The 15,514-nt window shown below is 38.7% G+C and overlaps 2 protein-coding genes across 8 annotated transcripts in view; one reads left to right on the forward strand and one right to left on the reverse strand.

Annotated features, from left to right (window-relative positions):
- LOC113514041 (nuclear protein localization protein 4 homolog) overlaps window positions 1–3,729 on the reverse strand; it is a 30,034-nt gene extending 26,305 nt beyond the window's left edge. For both annotated transcript variants that reach the window (XM_052893640.1, XM_052893638.1), the window contains exons 1-5: window positions 3,613–3,729; window positions 3,009–3,275; window positions 2,424–2,578; window positions 1,993–2,165; window positions 1,089–1,497 (exon numbers count right to left, since the gene is read on the reverse strand). In XM_052893640.1, the coding sequence (XP_052749600.1) occupies window positions 1,089–1,497; window positions 1,993–2,165; window positions 2,424–2,578; window positions 3,009–3,275; window positions 3,613–3,633 (1,025 nt within the window). In that variant the 5' untranslated portion in view covers window positions 3,634–3,729. The remainder of the gene's footprint in view (window positions 1–1,088; window positions 1,498–1,992; window positions 2,166–2,423; window positions 2,579–3,008; window positions 3,276–3,612) is intronic.
- A 693-nt stretch (window positions 3,730–4,422) lies between these two features.
- LOC113510386 (uncharacterized) overlaps window positions 4,423–15,514 on the forward strand; it is a 42,282-nt gene continuing 31,190 nt past the window's right edge. The window contains exons 1-6 of one of the 6 annotated variants that reach the window (XM_052893757.1): window positions 4,423–4,693; window positions 5,598–5,706; window positions 8,051–8,142; window positions 14,051–14,160; window positions 14,447–14,627; window positions 14,835–14,917. In XM_052893757.1, the coding sequence (XP_052749717.1) occupies window positions 5,619–5,706; window positions 8,051–8,142; window positions 14,051–14,160; window positions 14,447–14,627; window positions 14,835–14,917 (554 nt within the window). In that variant the 5' untranslated portion in view covers window positions 4,423–4,693; window positions 5,598–5,618. Of the gene's footprint in view, window positions 4,694–4,899; window positions 5,093–5,597; window positions 5,707–8,050; window positions 8,143–14,050; window positions 14,161–14,446; window positions 14,628–14,834; window positions 14,918–15,514 lie in introns of those variants that run through there. The other 5 variants (XM_052893748.1, XM_052893765.1, XM_052893761.1 and 2 more) reach the window with 5 other exon arrangements.

The raw sequence follows: 15,514 nt of genomic DNA on the forward strand, positions 1-15,514 counted from the left end.
ACGTACATCAATAAAACAACACAGTTTAACGTTGTTATACTAAGCAATGTTTTATCCATATGTCGTGTTGATCTCGACGTTATTTGGCAATCTCTGATGCGTAGGGGCATGTACTAGTATGTAATTTTCTACTAATGAAATCTATTGGAAACAAATTTTGTTTACATAGTTTCAAATAAGTATGTTTTTTTTTTTATACAACTTAGAATGGCAAACAAGCTGACGGCCTACCTCATGGAAAGTGGTAACCGTCGCCTATAGACATGAGCAGTACCACGTACATAACAGAGTATACTGTTTCGCCCATGATACCCCCCATGCGTTGCCATTCCTGAGGACTCGGGTGTTATTTCTCTGTGTGCCAGGATTTGAGTATAATGTTTGCTAGTTGGTTACTATTATACATTGTTTACGGTGACACCTTTAGAAGCAATAGGTGCTCAGCAGATTGTCACAAAATTCAGTGTATCTAAAGCACTCGGAACATAGTTATTTTTGGGTTATCATATGAGTTATTTTAGGGCAGTTACCAATACATCATGACAACTTTTTTAATGAATGGTAACAGAATGGTTACCTCGCCTGCGCTATCGGTATACACTGGCGGGGCACCAGTGAAGAATAATAGGTGAAGATGGAGTAGGTCCAGTTAGCCCATAGTGACAATTTTATTAATGATTGATTCATACAGGATAGTTTCCAGTGGTACCTCTGTCCCATTCGTGTTTCAACCGTGAAATAATTGTATTTGCATGACTGTGTTTCGGTTTGAAGGGTGGGATATGGCAGTAAATTTACTGGGTACAGAGGAATAAAACCTGAGTCCTCAGGAATGGCAATGCATGGGGCGTATCATGGGCGAAACAGTGTACTCTGTTATGTCCATGGTACTGCTCATGTCTATAGGCGACGGTTACCACTTTCCATCAGATGGGCCATCAGCTTGTTTGTCATTCTAAGTTGTACAAAAAAAAAATACCACGAGGAGGTTGAGGTATATTGCTAGTAATAGGGTTGCTATTCCCATTATTACCCTCCTCACGGCAAGTTGGAGGAATGGCGGTTAGTGATATAGAAGAAACGAGTACCGCAGGTGCTTGACGGTGCCCTTGGCGCGGTCGTCGGGCAGCAGGTCGGTGAAGATCCAGCCGACGCAGCGCAGGCCGAGGCCGGCGGCGAGCTGCTGCAGCAGGCGCTCGTGCGGGTCGGCGTCCAGCGCCAGGTGGTCGCGGCCGCAGCGCTGCGGCGGCTCGTACAGCGCCGCCACGCGCGCGCGGACGCCCAGCGGCACGTCGGGGTGCGGCTCGTAGCGGCCGTACAGCAGCCCGAGCCGCTGCAGCCCGGTCGCGCGCCAGTAGGCCAGGAAGCGCTCCACCAGCGCGGGGTGCTCCACCAGCACGTTGTCCACGTGGCGGTACGGCTGCCGGTTCAGCGTCACGGCGCCCGGCTGGCACTTGGAGCAGATGCCGCGCGGCCACGGCGGGTGCTCTTTGCAGCCTGCATACAAACCAGCCTTTAAACTTCCTGCCACTCCCCACTATTACAGTGTTCCAATACCTTTATACAAACACGTAGCAGTACATTTTCATTGCAGCCTGATCATTTTTTTGCTTTACTATCTACTTCAGTTAAAAATTTGCAATTATTAATTTTTCATCACAATATCAGACTCAAGACAATCTAGAAGAAGAAACAGACATACTTGTAAAAATTTAAACTACATTTTAGGTCTGATTTTATTTAGCTATAATTTTGTTCTTAAAATTTGTTAATATTACTTTGAAAACTTCTTTGAAACTGGTCTTTTAAAAATTCTATCCAGCTATCAATTAATCCATCATATTTTTTACTTTATGCACATCATCTCATCTATTGTGCAAATTTGAATGAAAATTAGTAGAAAAACAACTTTAAGAAATAATAATATGAAATAAAACTATAAAATCATCAAGAAATTCATATGATTTTTTTTTATATAATAATTTTACATACCTGGTTTAATTTTACATGACATTTCATCTAATGATATGAACTGCCCAGATTTGGTCTTCCTTAAATAAGAATGGAAAGACATGTGCTTTATGTTGTGTTCCTTGAGATAGCCCTCATCCCACGGCTCAAGTGGAGAACAGTGCACACAGCATCCTTTAGAGTTGTGTCGGCATCTGAAATAGTATATAACATACAGTTTTAGCAATGTTACGAAAAACCAGTGGTTCAAAATAATTACATGACAGATTGGAACACATTTATTGATCTGTATATGTTCATTGGACAACTGGTAAGAAGGAGTTATTTAGACTGTGTGCTTTATAAAGCACCACCAATACAGAATCATAAGTTATGAACAAATTAGGTAAATTCATACAAATGTCACAATATTGTTTGTGTGTAATCAAAATTGAGAAGGTTAATACACTTACAATTTTTCATCTCGTTGTCTTTGAATAGTACCGGGACATTTGTACAACAGCAGATCCACCTCATCCTCTTCAATGTTAACCTGCCGCGGTGCAGCAGGAGTGGGAGCTGTTGATGGGCCTGCCTCACTTGGCTCTTCGAAAGCTTTAATAATAGTCTGGCAACAAAAACAATTGTCATGTTTCAATAATGAATGATACACAGTTATTGTGGTCTCGGTTTTTTAATTTTTAATAACTTACAAATTGAAACAAAATTTAGTCATTATACTGACTAAGAATATCCTCTAGAGTAACCTTGGCATCTACATGCTGAGATTAGAAATCCTATTAATATTATAAATATAAAAGTTTGTTAATATTATTGATACTAATATAAACAAATGAAAAGATTTCAGTGACAATTGGTACATGAGTGGGTTACATCCCAACTAACAGATAGGATTTTTACATTTAGCTTTGCCTAACTGTGGCTGATGTACTTAAAAGTTTTCCAATGTTGATAAATCAGACAGAATAATAAATTGATGCAACTTTTATGTTATATTTCACATAAACTATGTTACATTATAAAAATGTTCCACTTACATCTTGACTTGTGGACGGCTGGTCAAACAGTACAGCTCCATTGACAGGGCTCAGGTAGAGCATGTCGCCGTGCTGCAGGCTGTAGTCGCGCAACTGCCGCGACTTGCTCGACGTGATCTCCTCCTTGCGCTGGCGGTCCTTGTGCAGCGTGAAACCGTATGTGGTGAGCCGCAGTGAGTCGTATACGCGCTCGAACAGCGTCGCCGTCGCGTCCGTGTCTAGCGCCTCCACGCGCGCCGTGCCCTCCGCCGACTGCACGCGCAGCGTCTGAATCATACCCACAATCATACACATCAAACAAACTGCTACTAATAGCGAATAATCAGTGATCCCTGACCGTAGTCATCGAAATTGCACAGTCATCGTAATTAGGCCATCCTGCTACACAACGTTCCACAGGTGATAAAATGTAAATAATAGCGACTAAAAAACTCCTTTATATAAGTAGATTAAGTTGAAATTAAGCAAATATTAGAAAATCTTTGAGTAACAGCGAAATTCGGTAGCCTCGTGTATATCCTTTGAACGGTTACATTACTGTTGGTAATATGTTGATTCGGCAACGAACACCCTATTATTTTTTGTGATATAATATTAATATTACCATTTTCTTTGATCCCGACATGTTCAATGTAAACTAAAATAAACTATACAACACCAACAGAACAAAATACTGACATGACAAACATGTCATCGGTCATGACATGACACAAATGCCATTGACGTTATAGTGCTGTTCTTTCGTCTGATATGTTACAGATATCAGACTGACCATTCTCTAAGCTTGTCTCTAAAATTAGTATTTGCTATGCTTGTTTCGCGAAAATACTATTTTATTGGCATAATAAATTAAATTTGTAATAATTATAAGTCAAATCTTTTACTAATTTAATTGATATAGATCATTGTAATAAATACTTCGCTGCGACATTTGGGTGGATTCTGAAAGACCATTTCTCTAATCCTATCTATATTTTAATCTATTATTTGAGTTTGATAGTTTCTCGAAATTACTTTTTTAAAACAAAATTTTAAAAAATATGTATTTAAATCTATTGGATATTTAGATTATATTGGTCCTTAGAACTGTGCTATTGTCATATAAGTGATTTTTGTAGTGATGTTATTAGGTTTTGACAATTTTGTAATTTATTACTAATTTTATGTAGCGTGTCTGTGATAATTTCGAACAATCTTGATTATTAGTTCATTAAGTTCTATTAAAACAAAATATACTTATGAAATATTTTTATTATTTTGCATTTTGTACAAAGAATTTATTTTGAAATTTTTAGCTACGTGTTCTCTAAAACCTTTAGTACTAACATGTAGTGTCATAAGTGACGTTGTCAATGTCATACCAAATGTCATACTCATATGTTTCTAATGACAAAAAATATTTAAATCATTTCGTGTTATCAATTGTCTAGGTATTTTCGTCATCTTAGATTTTTTAAAATCGTGTTTGTATTATACCGGATACAGATATGCCTTGATTTGTTCCATATAAAACTGCCATAATTCGGAATGTTGCATGTCTTATATATTTATTTTTAATTAATAATTCGGAGAAACGTAGAATTTAAAGCAAGATCAGAAGTTTGTACAACATTTACAATATTAAATGTAGTTACTAAGTGTTTTTCAAAACTACTGGGTAAAAAAGAAAACATCTATTAACCAAGGTTTGTGTACAATATTTATTTTCGTGTTTTAATTTTTGGTGTAATGCTTTTAATAATATTGAAGTCTAAAGTTTGGTTTGTAGAACGACCGAAGTGTTTCGGGATCGTTAGTGTAGGTGTAGCGGCGTGGAGTTAGGCGCGAGACATTGGTGCGGTGGTGCGTAGGTAGGTGTCTACGTAAAGCCGCACTCGGCACTCCGCGGCGGCGCAGGTGTCGTCGCGCTGCATCTTTGCAGGCTGCCCGTGAGCTCGCGATTTACGATCAATCGATACAGTGTAGATCTCTCGTGTCACTGTTGACAATATTATGATAACTAGGTACTTGTTATGAACGATATAGTGTTAATTATTGGAGTGAAGAGTGTAATTCTCAACGGTGACTAAAGTTTCGCATATTTCGTATGTATATTGTCTATTTGTTATTCTCCAAACAAGAATAAACTTTAGAAATACAAACAGTAACATGTACAGTAAATAATCGGGGTATATAGCAAATATATGTCCATCAATGTTTGAATATTTCAGTACTTTTTATTAACTTGAATGCTTATAATTTTTTTTTTACTTTTGAGTAAAAATTATAAATCTCTAATAGTTTCTATACTTTGATTATATAGAAATATATAGATATTTTGAATTTTAATCAATTAATCAGCTAACCCAGTATAATAGTAAAGGATATAATTAGCGGGCAGTTAAAGTGCATGAATGTTAGGTGTAATCTACCTTATATGATAAGACTGACATGTCTACAAATAAAACTTCCTTATAAAAAGTTTAAGGTTTTAGTCCCATAAAATTTTTGAAAGTATTGTAATAAATGCAGTTGAATCTTATCAAATGTATCTATTTAATTCATAATAGAGCATTAAATATATGCAATTAAAATTTAATGTTGTGCCAGCAGTGATACAATTGCGAGGAGATGGCTTCAGAGACTGGTGTACCGGTGGAGCTCTATATTTATGACCTCACACATGGACTGGCTTCCATACTATCACCTGCTATACTCGGTAAGTTAAAAAGATAAGAAAAACAATAACTATCTAAATTTTTTATTGAAATACATTCACCATGTTAGTGAAAATAATTGTCTGGTGTTTGAGTTAAAGTTTGAGAATACACACATTAATTAAACTAAAATTTTACAATAAAAACAGTAGAACGAAGTACAAGTATTTATAATAATTGTTTTCAAACACTTTGTTCTCAAGTGACACAGTTAATAACCCATTATCTTGAAATACAGAGATAATTATGAAATCCATGGTTCACTAAACCATGTTATTTGTTGAGGTGTGTAGCCTAATATTCTATCTAAAGATAGAATTCTACCTGACAATTTAAGATTAAACATTAATTAGATTTTGTATCTTATGTATTCTCAGCCGTAACTTGTTTGTGTACAAAGGTATGGCAGCTAGCTTCTTAGGGTGGGCACCACTTTAAATATGCCTATGGTTATATTAAAAATATTAAATTTATATGATGTACTAAATCATTTTGTTGTATTATAGTTTGTTTCAATAGAACTTAATGAAAACAAGAAATAATTAGCTCAACCATGAGAAAGTCTACTGATTTACATACATACATATCTGTGACACCTGTCTCCCATTAGGCTAGGCAGAAATAATAGTGATTTCTACTGATACAATAGTAGTACAAATAAAAGATCAATTAATAAATCAAATTTGTAGTGTGTTTCTCTGATGCTCATAATTTCAACAAAACTTGATTATCTTTCAATTAAGTTCCAATTTCATTGTCATCATACGGATCGCCATCGACAGGGAGTTCACCCTCATACCCTACAGCCTAAATGGTCGCGTACAACACGGTTTCAGAGATGTTTTCTCCCACGAACATTCAGGAATGAGCTCCCTGCCGAGGTTTTCCCAAGAGACTACAGCATGGGGTTCTTCAAAAGGGGGGTAAAGAGGTTTCTTCAGGGTCGGCAACGCGCGCGTAATACCCCTGGTATTGCAGGCGTTCATAGGCTACGGTAACCGCTTACTATCAGATGGGCCGTATGCTTGTTTGCCACCTCAGTGGTATAAAAAAAAAAAAATTTAATTATTTTTCGCTTGTATCTGATAAGTATAGGTACTAGTAAAAGTAATTGCAATGTATTTACAAATTATATTAACACAGTTCAATGTTACTTTCTTGCACGAGTCGCCAACACAGTCCTCTGTCCGCCACATTATGCATTACAGTCATGAAAACATATATTTATTTTGCTTGTTAAGTAATTAAAAAATTATGGAAGTTCTCAATTTTGATGGTATTTCATTTTTTTTAATGTTTTCACTATTATTATTATTTTATTTGAAGCAATTTTGTAAAGAGGGAATTTTTTTGTCTTAAAAAATACTCTCTGTCTGATTTTCTATTCTCGCTTTGTTTTGTAACCTACACTTGAGAGCGATTTTTTTGCGACCCAATTCCGAGGTACGGTTGACAGACAGCTGGACTCATCAGCCGAATTGTTTCAAGGACGCCACTGTCGATCCACTTACACATCTATACATAGAATTGTTAATGAACTAATCACACATATAGTAACTAACATTAATGTATTATTCATCGTGGCCCGCTACGATGACTTCTGTTTCACATGCGATAAGATTACATTAATTACATTATTTATGGTTTGTGTAGACGGTGAACATTCGTCCATTCGCATCAGTCTGCGGCGCTAAATTTCCCTTTGCTTCTGCCGTGTACCTATAAAACACGTATGCGTTGTTGCACCCAAGTTTAAAGGTTTCATTACGACGGATTAAAATTTACGCCGAGCATTGTTTTCCTGCCCTACTTCAAATGTTAGGAACATCGCACGACAAAGATAAAAGGAAATTACGACGGCGGGCGAAATTCTCTCGTCTGTGCAGGCCATTAGTCTTGTTTTAGGTACATAGTTTTAGCATGAAACTAGTTTGAAGGCATTAACTCTATCAACGGCCTCACGTATAAACCTGTACTTTCGTAACGCGTACATTAGTTTTACGACATCAAAACAGTTTAATGATTCGCGTGTTTTTTAATATCGCCTGCTTTCGTCGTGTAAATGTGACGTGAAACTAGCGTCGCCACAGTTTTGACGCTGACGTCTTCTATAGGCAATAGTTTCGTGGACATGACAGAATACACTATGTCTCTTATAGCGTTGCCATTTCTCAATACTAAGGTATTACTGTACCTTGTAATTTCTCTGTTATACCTCACCCGTTCACCCCAGAAGACAGCTGCTTGACGGCTAAAGTACAAGTGGAACAGAGTGTATCCACTAGTTTGTGCAGGCTCTCTCCAGTAATGTTCTTGCATTTACCTATAAATGTGTACGTGTTGCAGGCAAACGGATCGAGGCCGTGTGGCACACGTCCATCGTGGTGTACGAGCGGGAGTTCTTCTACGGCGGCGGTGGGGTCACCAGCTGCGCGCCGGTATTATTTCTTTTTTAAATAAATTTGAAATGACAAACAAGCTGATGGTCTTAATAGAAAACGGTAACCTTGCTTGTATACAACATAAAACGGCATTAAATCAAACGGCCCACCTGATGGATAGTGGTAACCGTCGCCTATAGACATGAACAATACCACGTCTACAGGCGGCGGTTACCACTTTCCATCAGGTGGGCCAGTCAGTTTGATTGCCATTCTTAGTTGCATAAAAAAACGTACAGTACCTACCATGAGCATAACAGAGCAGACTGTATCGCCTATGATACCCTTCATGCATTGCTATTCCTGACAAATAAAGTGTTATGCCTCTGTACCCTGTAATTTCACTGCCATATTCCACGCTTCAACCTGAAACACAGCCATGTAAACACAACAGAAACTTTTGTATAAAGTCATAGATGAACAACACCAAGGCGTGTCACAAAATATTTAGTGATTCCCATGGTACCCCTCATGTATTACCATTCTTGAGGACTATAGTGTTATGCGTCCTTTTAATTGGTTATTTTCAAGTCCTACCATCCAAACCGAAACAACCTTGCAAGTACAGCTGCTTCACGACAAGAGCATAAGTGGAACACGTGGTCTACTATGAAATTAAATTCCGAATTTTCGGACTCAATTTCGTGTTTTTGTTCTTACCGAAATCGGCCCCGTAAATGGAGCTTAACATTTTGTTCGTCATAAATCCTACCGTAACAGTTCAAAGGAACGATACTTTAATATTATTAATTTCCAAATTTCGGAAAATATTTCATGGTAGACACTCTGATGTACCCAAACAGATGACATTCGTATAAAGTCTCCTTCTGGTCTCATTTACTCACTGTTCCCCACAATATAATGGAGTGGTACTACACCTTTCACCACTAAACAAGATTCAATCGAAATTATTAGCGGTACGTAAATTAAATAATCTGCTCATACATACAACAGAAATTTCGTGAATCCACTAGAATTTTTTTAACTTCCACTGGTCGATCTCGTAGGGTGATATAGGGTGTATTGCTATGGGTCAGTTAGATCCCATTACTAGCAATCCCTTTCCCTTGATTGCGCCGTACTAGTATGGGATGCTGTATAATTTGTATTCGGTTGATTTCCGTAACTAAGAAAACTCTCTCTCTATCTATTTAAGAGCTGCGCTCTTGTAAAAAAGAAAAAACTAAACTCTTCTAGAAAAAAAAAAAAAAAAAAAAAAAAAAAATATATATATATATATATATATATATATATATATATATATATATAGGTGCACATTGGATATTAAAACTAGAATAACAGTCGCAAAACAGGCCTATGACATATATATATATATATATATATATATATATATATATATATATATATATATATATATATATATATATATATATATATTACTACGTTTATCATTTTCTACTATATAGTCTGTTAGCTTATTTGACATTCCAAGAAGCATATGAAGGAAAAAGAAAACAGTTTACACAAACTTTATTGTTTTATCGCTACGACATGTCTATATTTTTGGAATTGCGATCACGGCATCTCTAGATATATCTAGAGACAGAAATATAACAAAGACCAACGAAATTGTATAGAATGTAACAAATAATAAACAAACGTGACTAGCTACGCTCGTCGCGTAGTCGTCCACGCGGCCGCGTCGTAAGTAGTGGCTCAATTAATTCGCGCCGTACATCATATTAGGCTGAGATTGTTCCAAGCGCGCGTGGCGCGTATAAATACATATTTCCATGTGTGACAACACTGCTTGGCAGGTCGTCCACTACCGCGGGCCAACAGTAAAGATGATGACATTTTATCCGTAGACAAAATTTTCCTTTGTTTAATCATCATCATCTTGTTACCCTTATCCCAATTATTATTTGGGGTCTACGTAATATACTTTTCTCTTCTCTATTTCCGCATTCACTTCCATTCTAACCAAATCATCTTCCACATAAACCGTCCATGTGTTTTTAGGTCTTCTTTCGACCTTTATAGCCATCCTTTCATGTAATAATAAGAATAATTTATTCAGCACAATTCATCGATGCACATAGTTTAAAACACAACTGAATTATAAGAACGTTCATAGCTGCTCTCAAAGGGATTTTAGCCAGCTGCTGCGTTGCACGCGTGTCAACTCAGTGCTGATTTTCAGCTGGAACAGATTATAAAGTGGACAAAATTGTCCTGATGATCATGAGCATCCGGGATCAGTACGTCTGCATCATCTTTTTATTATGGTTGGATTAATATTTACGACGTAGAGTGTTTCTCGTTGAAGCGTGGGGAGATAATAGATAAAAGGGATAATTATCATCATTTAAGCCATTATCCGTCTACTGCTGGACATGCCTCCCCATAGACTACCATAAGGAATGGTCCTGACCCACCTACATCTACTGACTCCCTGCAACGCGTTTCAGGTCGTCACTCCATCTAGTAGAGGGTTATCCTACACTGCGTTCACCCATCGCCACTCAATAACCTTTCTTCTCCATCGGCTGTCGGTTCTCCGAGCTATGTGACCAGCCCATTGCCACTTCAGCTTGCTTATCATTTGGACTATGTCGGTTATTTAAAAGGGTTACATAAAATGTCGGTTAGATAAAAGGGATATAAAGGAAAATTTTGCCCGCGGATTAAATGACGCAATTGTCGCATCATGTGCTGTTATTGTGTAACAAATGGAGAATCTTGCATTAGAGAGAGAATAGTATAATGGTTGTTGTACAATTGTTCTCCGCTAAGCAGTTAGGAACTTCATTTGAACTATTAATCCATACGGTGAATTTTGTATTGATCGAAAATTTATTCTATCATTACTGTAAATCGATACGACATAATAACCAAAAAAAATACATATTCCTTTTTAAAATGCCGGCAGCACACCTGCAATGCCGTTGGTGTTGTGAGTGATCATGGGCGGCGGTGGTCACTTACCGTCAGGTGAGCCGCACACTTGTTTGCTCCCTGTGTTATAAAAAATACAAATTTAAAAAAAATATAATTGAGTATAGCGTTAGCTGGCTGAGGTGAGGCATTAGCCGTAAAATTGAAGAATGGAAATGGTGCTGTAGTCATTTCTAAACAAGTATAATCTAAAATAGGTTTATGTTTTTTAAATTACTGATATGAATTTTATTCTCTGAAAATATGCCGGCGGGAATCTGAAAACATGAGTTACGGAAAGCGACATTACGAAGGCTCACTGTGAACATGCTGTTGACAAATACATGGATTTAAAATAAAAAGAATGGCGGCCAGTAGCTACGAATTATCTTTGCATGACAATAAATGATAAATCCACACAGGGCGGTCTGTGACGACACCGAAAAGTACATCTAAACCAAAAATTCGCAATCATTTTTAATCACGAAATAATATTAAAATATTAACTATAAGTAATCTTTCTTATTGAGACTTAAAAAGACAAACCTGGTTATATATTTATTCATTAATAAAATATTAACAAAAAAATAGGTAATTTGTTTAACAATATTTTTTTATTAGTTTCACTATAAATTGATGAAGTTGTCTGCATTACGTCGCTGTAATTCTAAATTCTGTCACGGATTATTCCCGTCAAAATGCATTTTATGCATTACATGTGTCGTGTACAAAGAACATAAAACTCCTACTTCGATCCCCTGCAGAGTCTATGGCTGTACTGCATATAGCAGCACACTGTGAACACGACTGTTTGTGTCATCGCGGAGCATCGCGCGGCGCGCACGCAATTATTATCAGCGGTGTAATATTAGCGGCGTATTAATAACACTCATAACACGCGACGCATACTTCGCGCGTTCTTTGGTTTATTTTTATTCGATTACACTGGAAAATAATTCGATGTGAACGTTCTTGACCACCGTAGGGAATGCCTCCCAATTGGTACTAGTTGCAAGAGGAGGCGGCTCGTGGTACGCTGGTCGGTCATTACGTCGACGACTCGACGTAAACATTGTCTATTTGTGGGCGCGCGGCGAGGCGCCAACATGACACTCTACAATTAAAACCTCGCCTTTATTTGTTTTTTATATTTTTTATAGAACTAGCAATGTCAAACACGCTGATGGCCCCAATGATGAATAGCGGTAACCGTCACTTACGGAAAGGAACAGTACCATGCGTTGTCATTCTTGAGAGATGATGTTTCACACTATATTTGTCTAATATGCTCGGCGCAATATGTGTACGTCGAGTGTGTGTTGTAACGAAATTAGTAAATCAATAAACGCCTCTGACTACCCCATGTGGGATTATACTCATAACCATATTTTTCTCTAAATAACACAACCTTAAGAGGACAGAATGGCCTAAATGTTACTGCTCGTATTTAAGACCCCAAAGGTTCTGAGTTTGATTCTGGTCAATATCAGAAGCATTGTGTGTTAAATAATTCACTCTCCAGCGATTGAAAAAAGCGAGAACTAAATTACTCGTTAAAGGAATCCAAGGATGGCGGTAGGTTCGTCTTTTGACCACGATAAATCTAAATATACTATAGTAAAATGTTAATATTTCAAGTGTCACCATCACAGCAACACGTAGGGCGTCCACTTGCGAACTCGTTTGTCTTGAAATATGAAATATTTTCTATAATTTCATATTCGTATACAAACTGCACCTGATTTATTTGGTATGAAATGTATAAAATAAAGTTTCGAGCGTGTCTCTTGGGGAGAGTTATTAACTTTTCATTTGAGCTGTTTCACACATGCACACAGCTGTTTCATAAACACAAGCCTTCCCCATAAGGGCAGATTTACCAGTAGTTGCCACACTTATTGGGCGGGTTGACAATCGCAGTTTTTTTTAATGGGTGAAGATGGAATGGTAACCCTGCCTGCGCTATCGGTATACGCTGGCGGAGCACCAGTGATGAATGATAGGTGAGAATGAAAAGGCAGGTCAGTTAGCCCATCGTGATGGATACACCTGGCATTCAGCACGATGGCTCCAGGGGGATCCACGGGGAGGTCGACCTGAGAGGGTATATTGCTAGCAATGGGACTGGTAGTCCCCATTACTAACAATCCCTTCCCCCCTCTGTCAACCGCAGTTAGTAACTTCTATGAGTATAAAGTACGACTGATCGAACGATTTTGAGTTCGCATCAGATACTTTGAGGATTTTTTGTTACGACAAGATATAACGTAGCTATTCACAATGTTTTTGTAATTATCGCTCCATGTACAGGTTTCATAAGGTGTACGTGCACGTGTCGGTTGTAATGAAGTGAGTGCAGTTGTGCACCGGCTGCGCTCGTGTTCAGGAAGCCGCAATTACTATGTATTATTAGACAGTGCACTCGGTACGTGAGCCTCTGCACTCAGTGACATATTCCACTTGTTCTATATACCGAAACTCCCGAAATATCCGGTCATTCTTAGAACCGTACCGGCTCGCTCGCACCTGGGCGCTGCCGTTATAACTGAGTGCGACAGTAAATAGAATTGTCTGCCGGATGCGATTTTCCATGCGCGAGGTATTTGTTGGAATGACACAACACTCTCGTTTTTGATCTAAATGTCAATTACGTATTCCTAGAAACTGTGCAGAATTGAAACGAGACAGGCAGAGACCTCTTTACATATATGTTTCTACTTCATTCATTTTTGTATATTTTCTCATTTCATATAATTTAATTTTCAATTTCAAACAAATTCATTTTAAATGAATTAATTTTTTAATTTATAAAAAATCTCTAATTTCCTTTCTATATTTATAAATTTCCATTTCATCAATGTAACAATCATCAATTAACGTCTCCTCTGCTCCGAACATGTTTTGGCCATGATTTTAGATTTTAATAAAAAAAGTTAATACTTATCACTTTTATGTTACGGATTCGGGTAATGTAACTCGTTAACCTGATGGTGTATGTTGTCGGCAGGGCGGCACGCAGCTGGGCCCGCCGCATCAGGTAGAGCGGCTCGGGGAGACCTTCGTGCCATTCCAGGTGTTCGTGGACTACATGCAGGGGCTGGCCACCACCACCTATACGTCAGTATCCGCCATAACACCGCATATGATTTATTTATATTATTGTATTGTAAAATCTTTATTGTACCTAATTCATACGGAATACATCAAAAGATTTAATATACAATGGCAGACTTATCCCATAAAGGCATCTCTTACAGTCAACTTTTGAGAAGCTGAAAGAAAACTGTAGAATGTACAAGAGTAATGGCCGTACAGCTAAACTAAATAATAAACTCAACAAAAAACTGAATATATAAGGATATAATTACATGTATAAGTACCATGGACGTATATGATATTACAGCGGCGCGGAGTATCGGCTGCTGGAGCACAACTGCAACCACTTCAGCGAGGAGGTGGCGCAGTTCCTGTGCGGCGCGCATGTACCCAAGCACATTGTACAGCAGCCCGAGCTCGCGCTCACGCCGCCGCAGCGGCTCGCGCTGCAGGCGCTGCTCGACAACCTCGTGCCCGACTCCACGCAGGTGAGCGTCGGCCACCGGCCGCTAGCACCAGCACCAGCTGTCTATCCGGTTTATAGTTCATCGACTTCGTGCGTTGCATTCCCTATACTTCATGATATTGCGTGGAATCTTAAAAAATATATGAATGCCCCGTTATGGTAATGATCAAAACTTTTAATTTGTATTGAACAAAAACAACGTGTTTAAATGATTATTGCTCGTGTGCAGGCGGTGTACGCGAACGGAGTGCGGCACAGTCGGCGCGACAGCCCCGACTTCCTTACGCTCAACACGCAGATAGAGGAGGCTAGGTGATTACTATTTTTTTTAAATGTTATGTTAATTTCTTGCAAAGTTTCGCTCGATGTACGGATGCGGATAATCTATAACTGATTAAGGTTTGGTGATAGGTGAGTAGAGTCATTTCTATATATTATTGCGTGCAGTGCTAAACAGAAACAAGGTCCACTAGGGGTAAACTATGATGCGTTTTTGCCGAAAATCGTTTAGAAATTACCGCCGTAAACAAAGTTAGGGGGAGGGGGATGCTGCTCAAACAGAACTCGTCGTTTTCACTAGATAGTTGAGTTCTACTGCCATCGGATCGACTGCAGTATAAAGTTTGCGATGGTCATTGAGCTGGTTGGCGGCCCCTTCAAGAAGGGGGCGACACCATGACCGGCCCGCCTCCCCCCTAGCAGGTGTCCGTCCGGAGCGCCGCCGAGGCTGGGCTGGGCGGCGCTGCTGCGGGCGGGCGCGGCGGCCGGCCGCTTGCTGCTGCGAGCCCGCGCCCGCCGCCGTCCGCCGTGACCCCCGCGCCGCCCGGTGCGACCCCCTCCACCTGCACCCCGACCCATCGCACACTGTCGCCATGCATGCAATTGTTAAAAAATCGAAAACAGTCAACT

The sequence above is a fragment of the Galleria mellonella genome, unplaced genomic scaffold (assembly GCF_026898425.1).
Source record: "Galleria mellonella isolate WM207_F2 unplaced genomic scaffold, CSIRO_AGI_GalMel_v1 utg116, whole genome shotgun sequence".
NCBI classification, from domain to species: domain Eukaryota; kingdom Metazoa; phylum Arthropoda; class Insecta; order Lepidoptera; family Pyralidae; genus Galleria; species Galleria mellonella.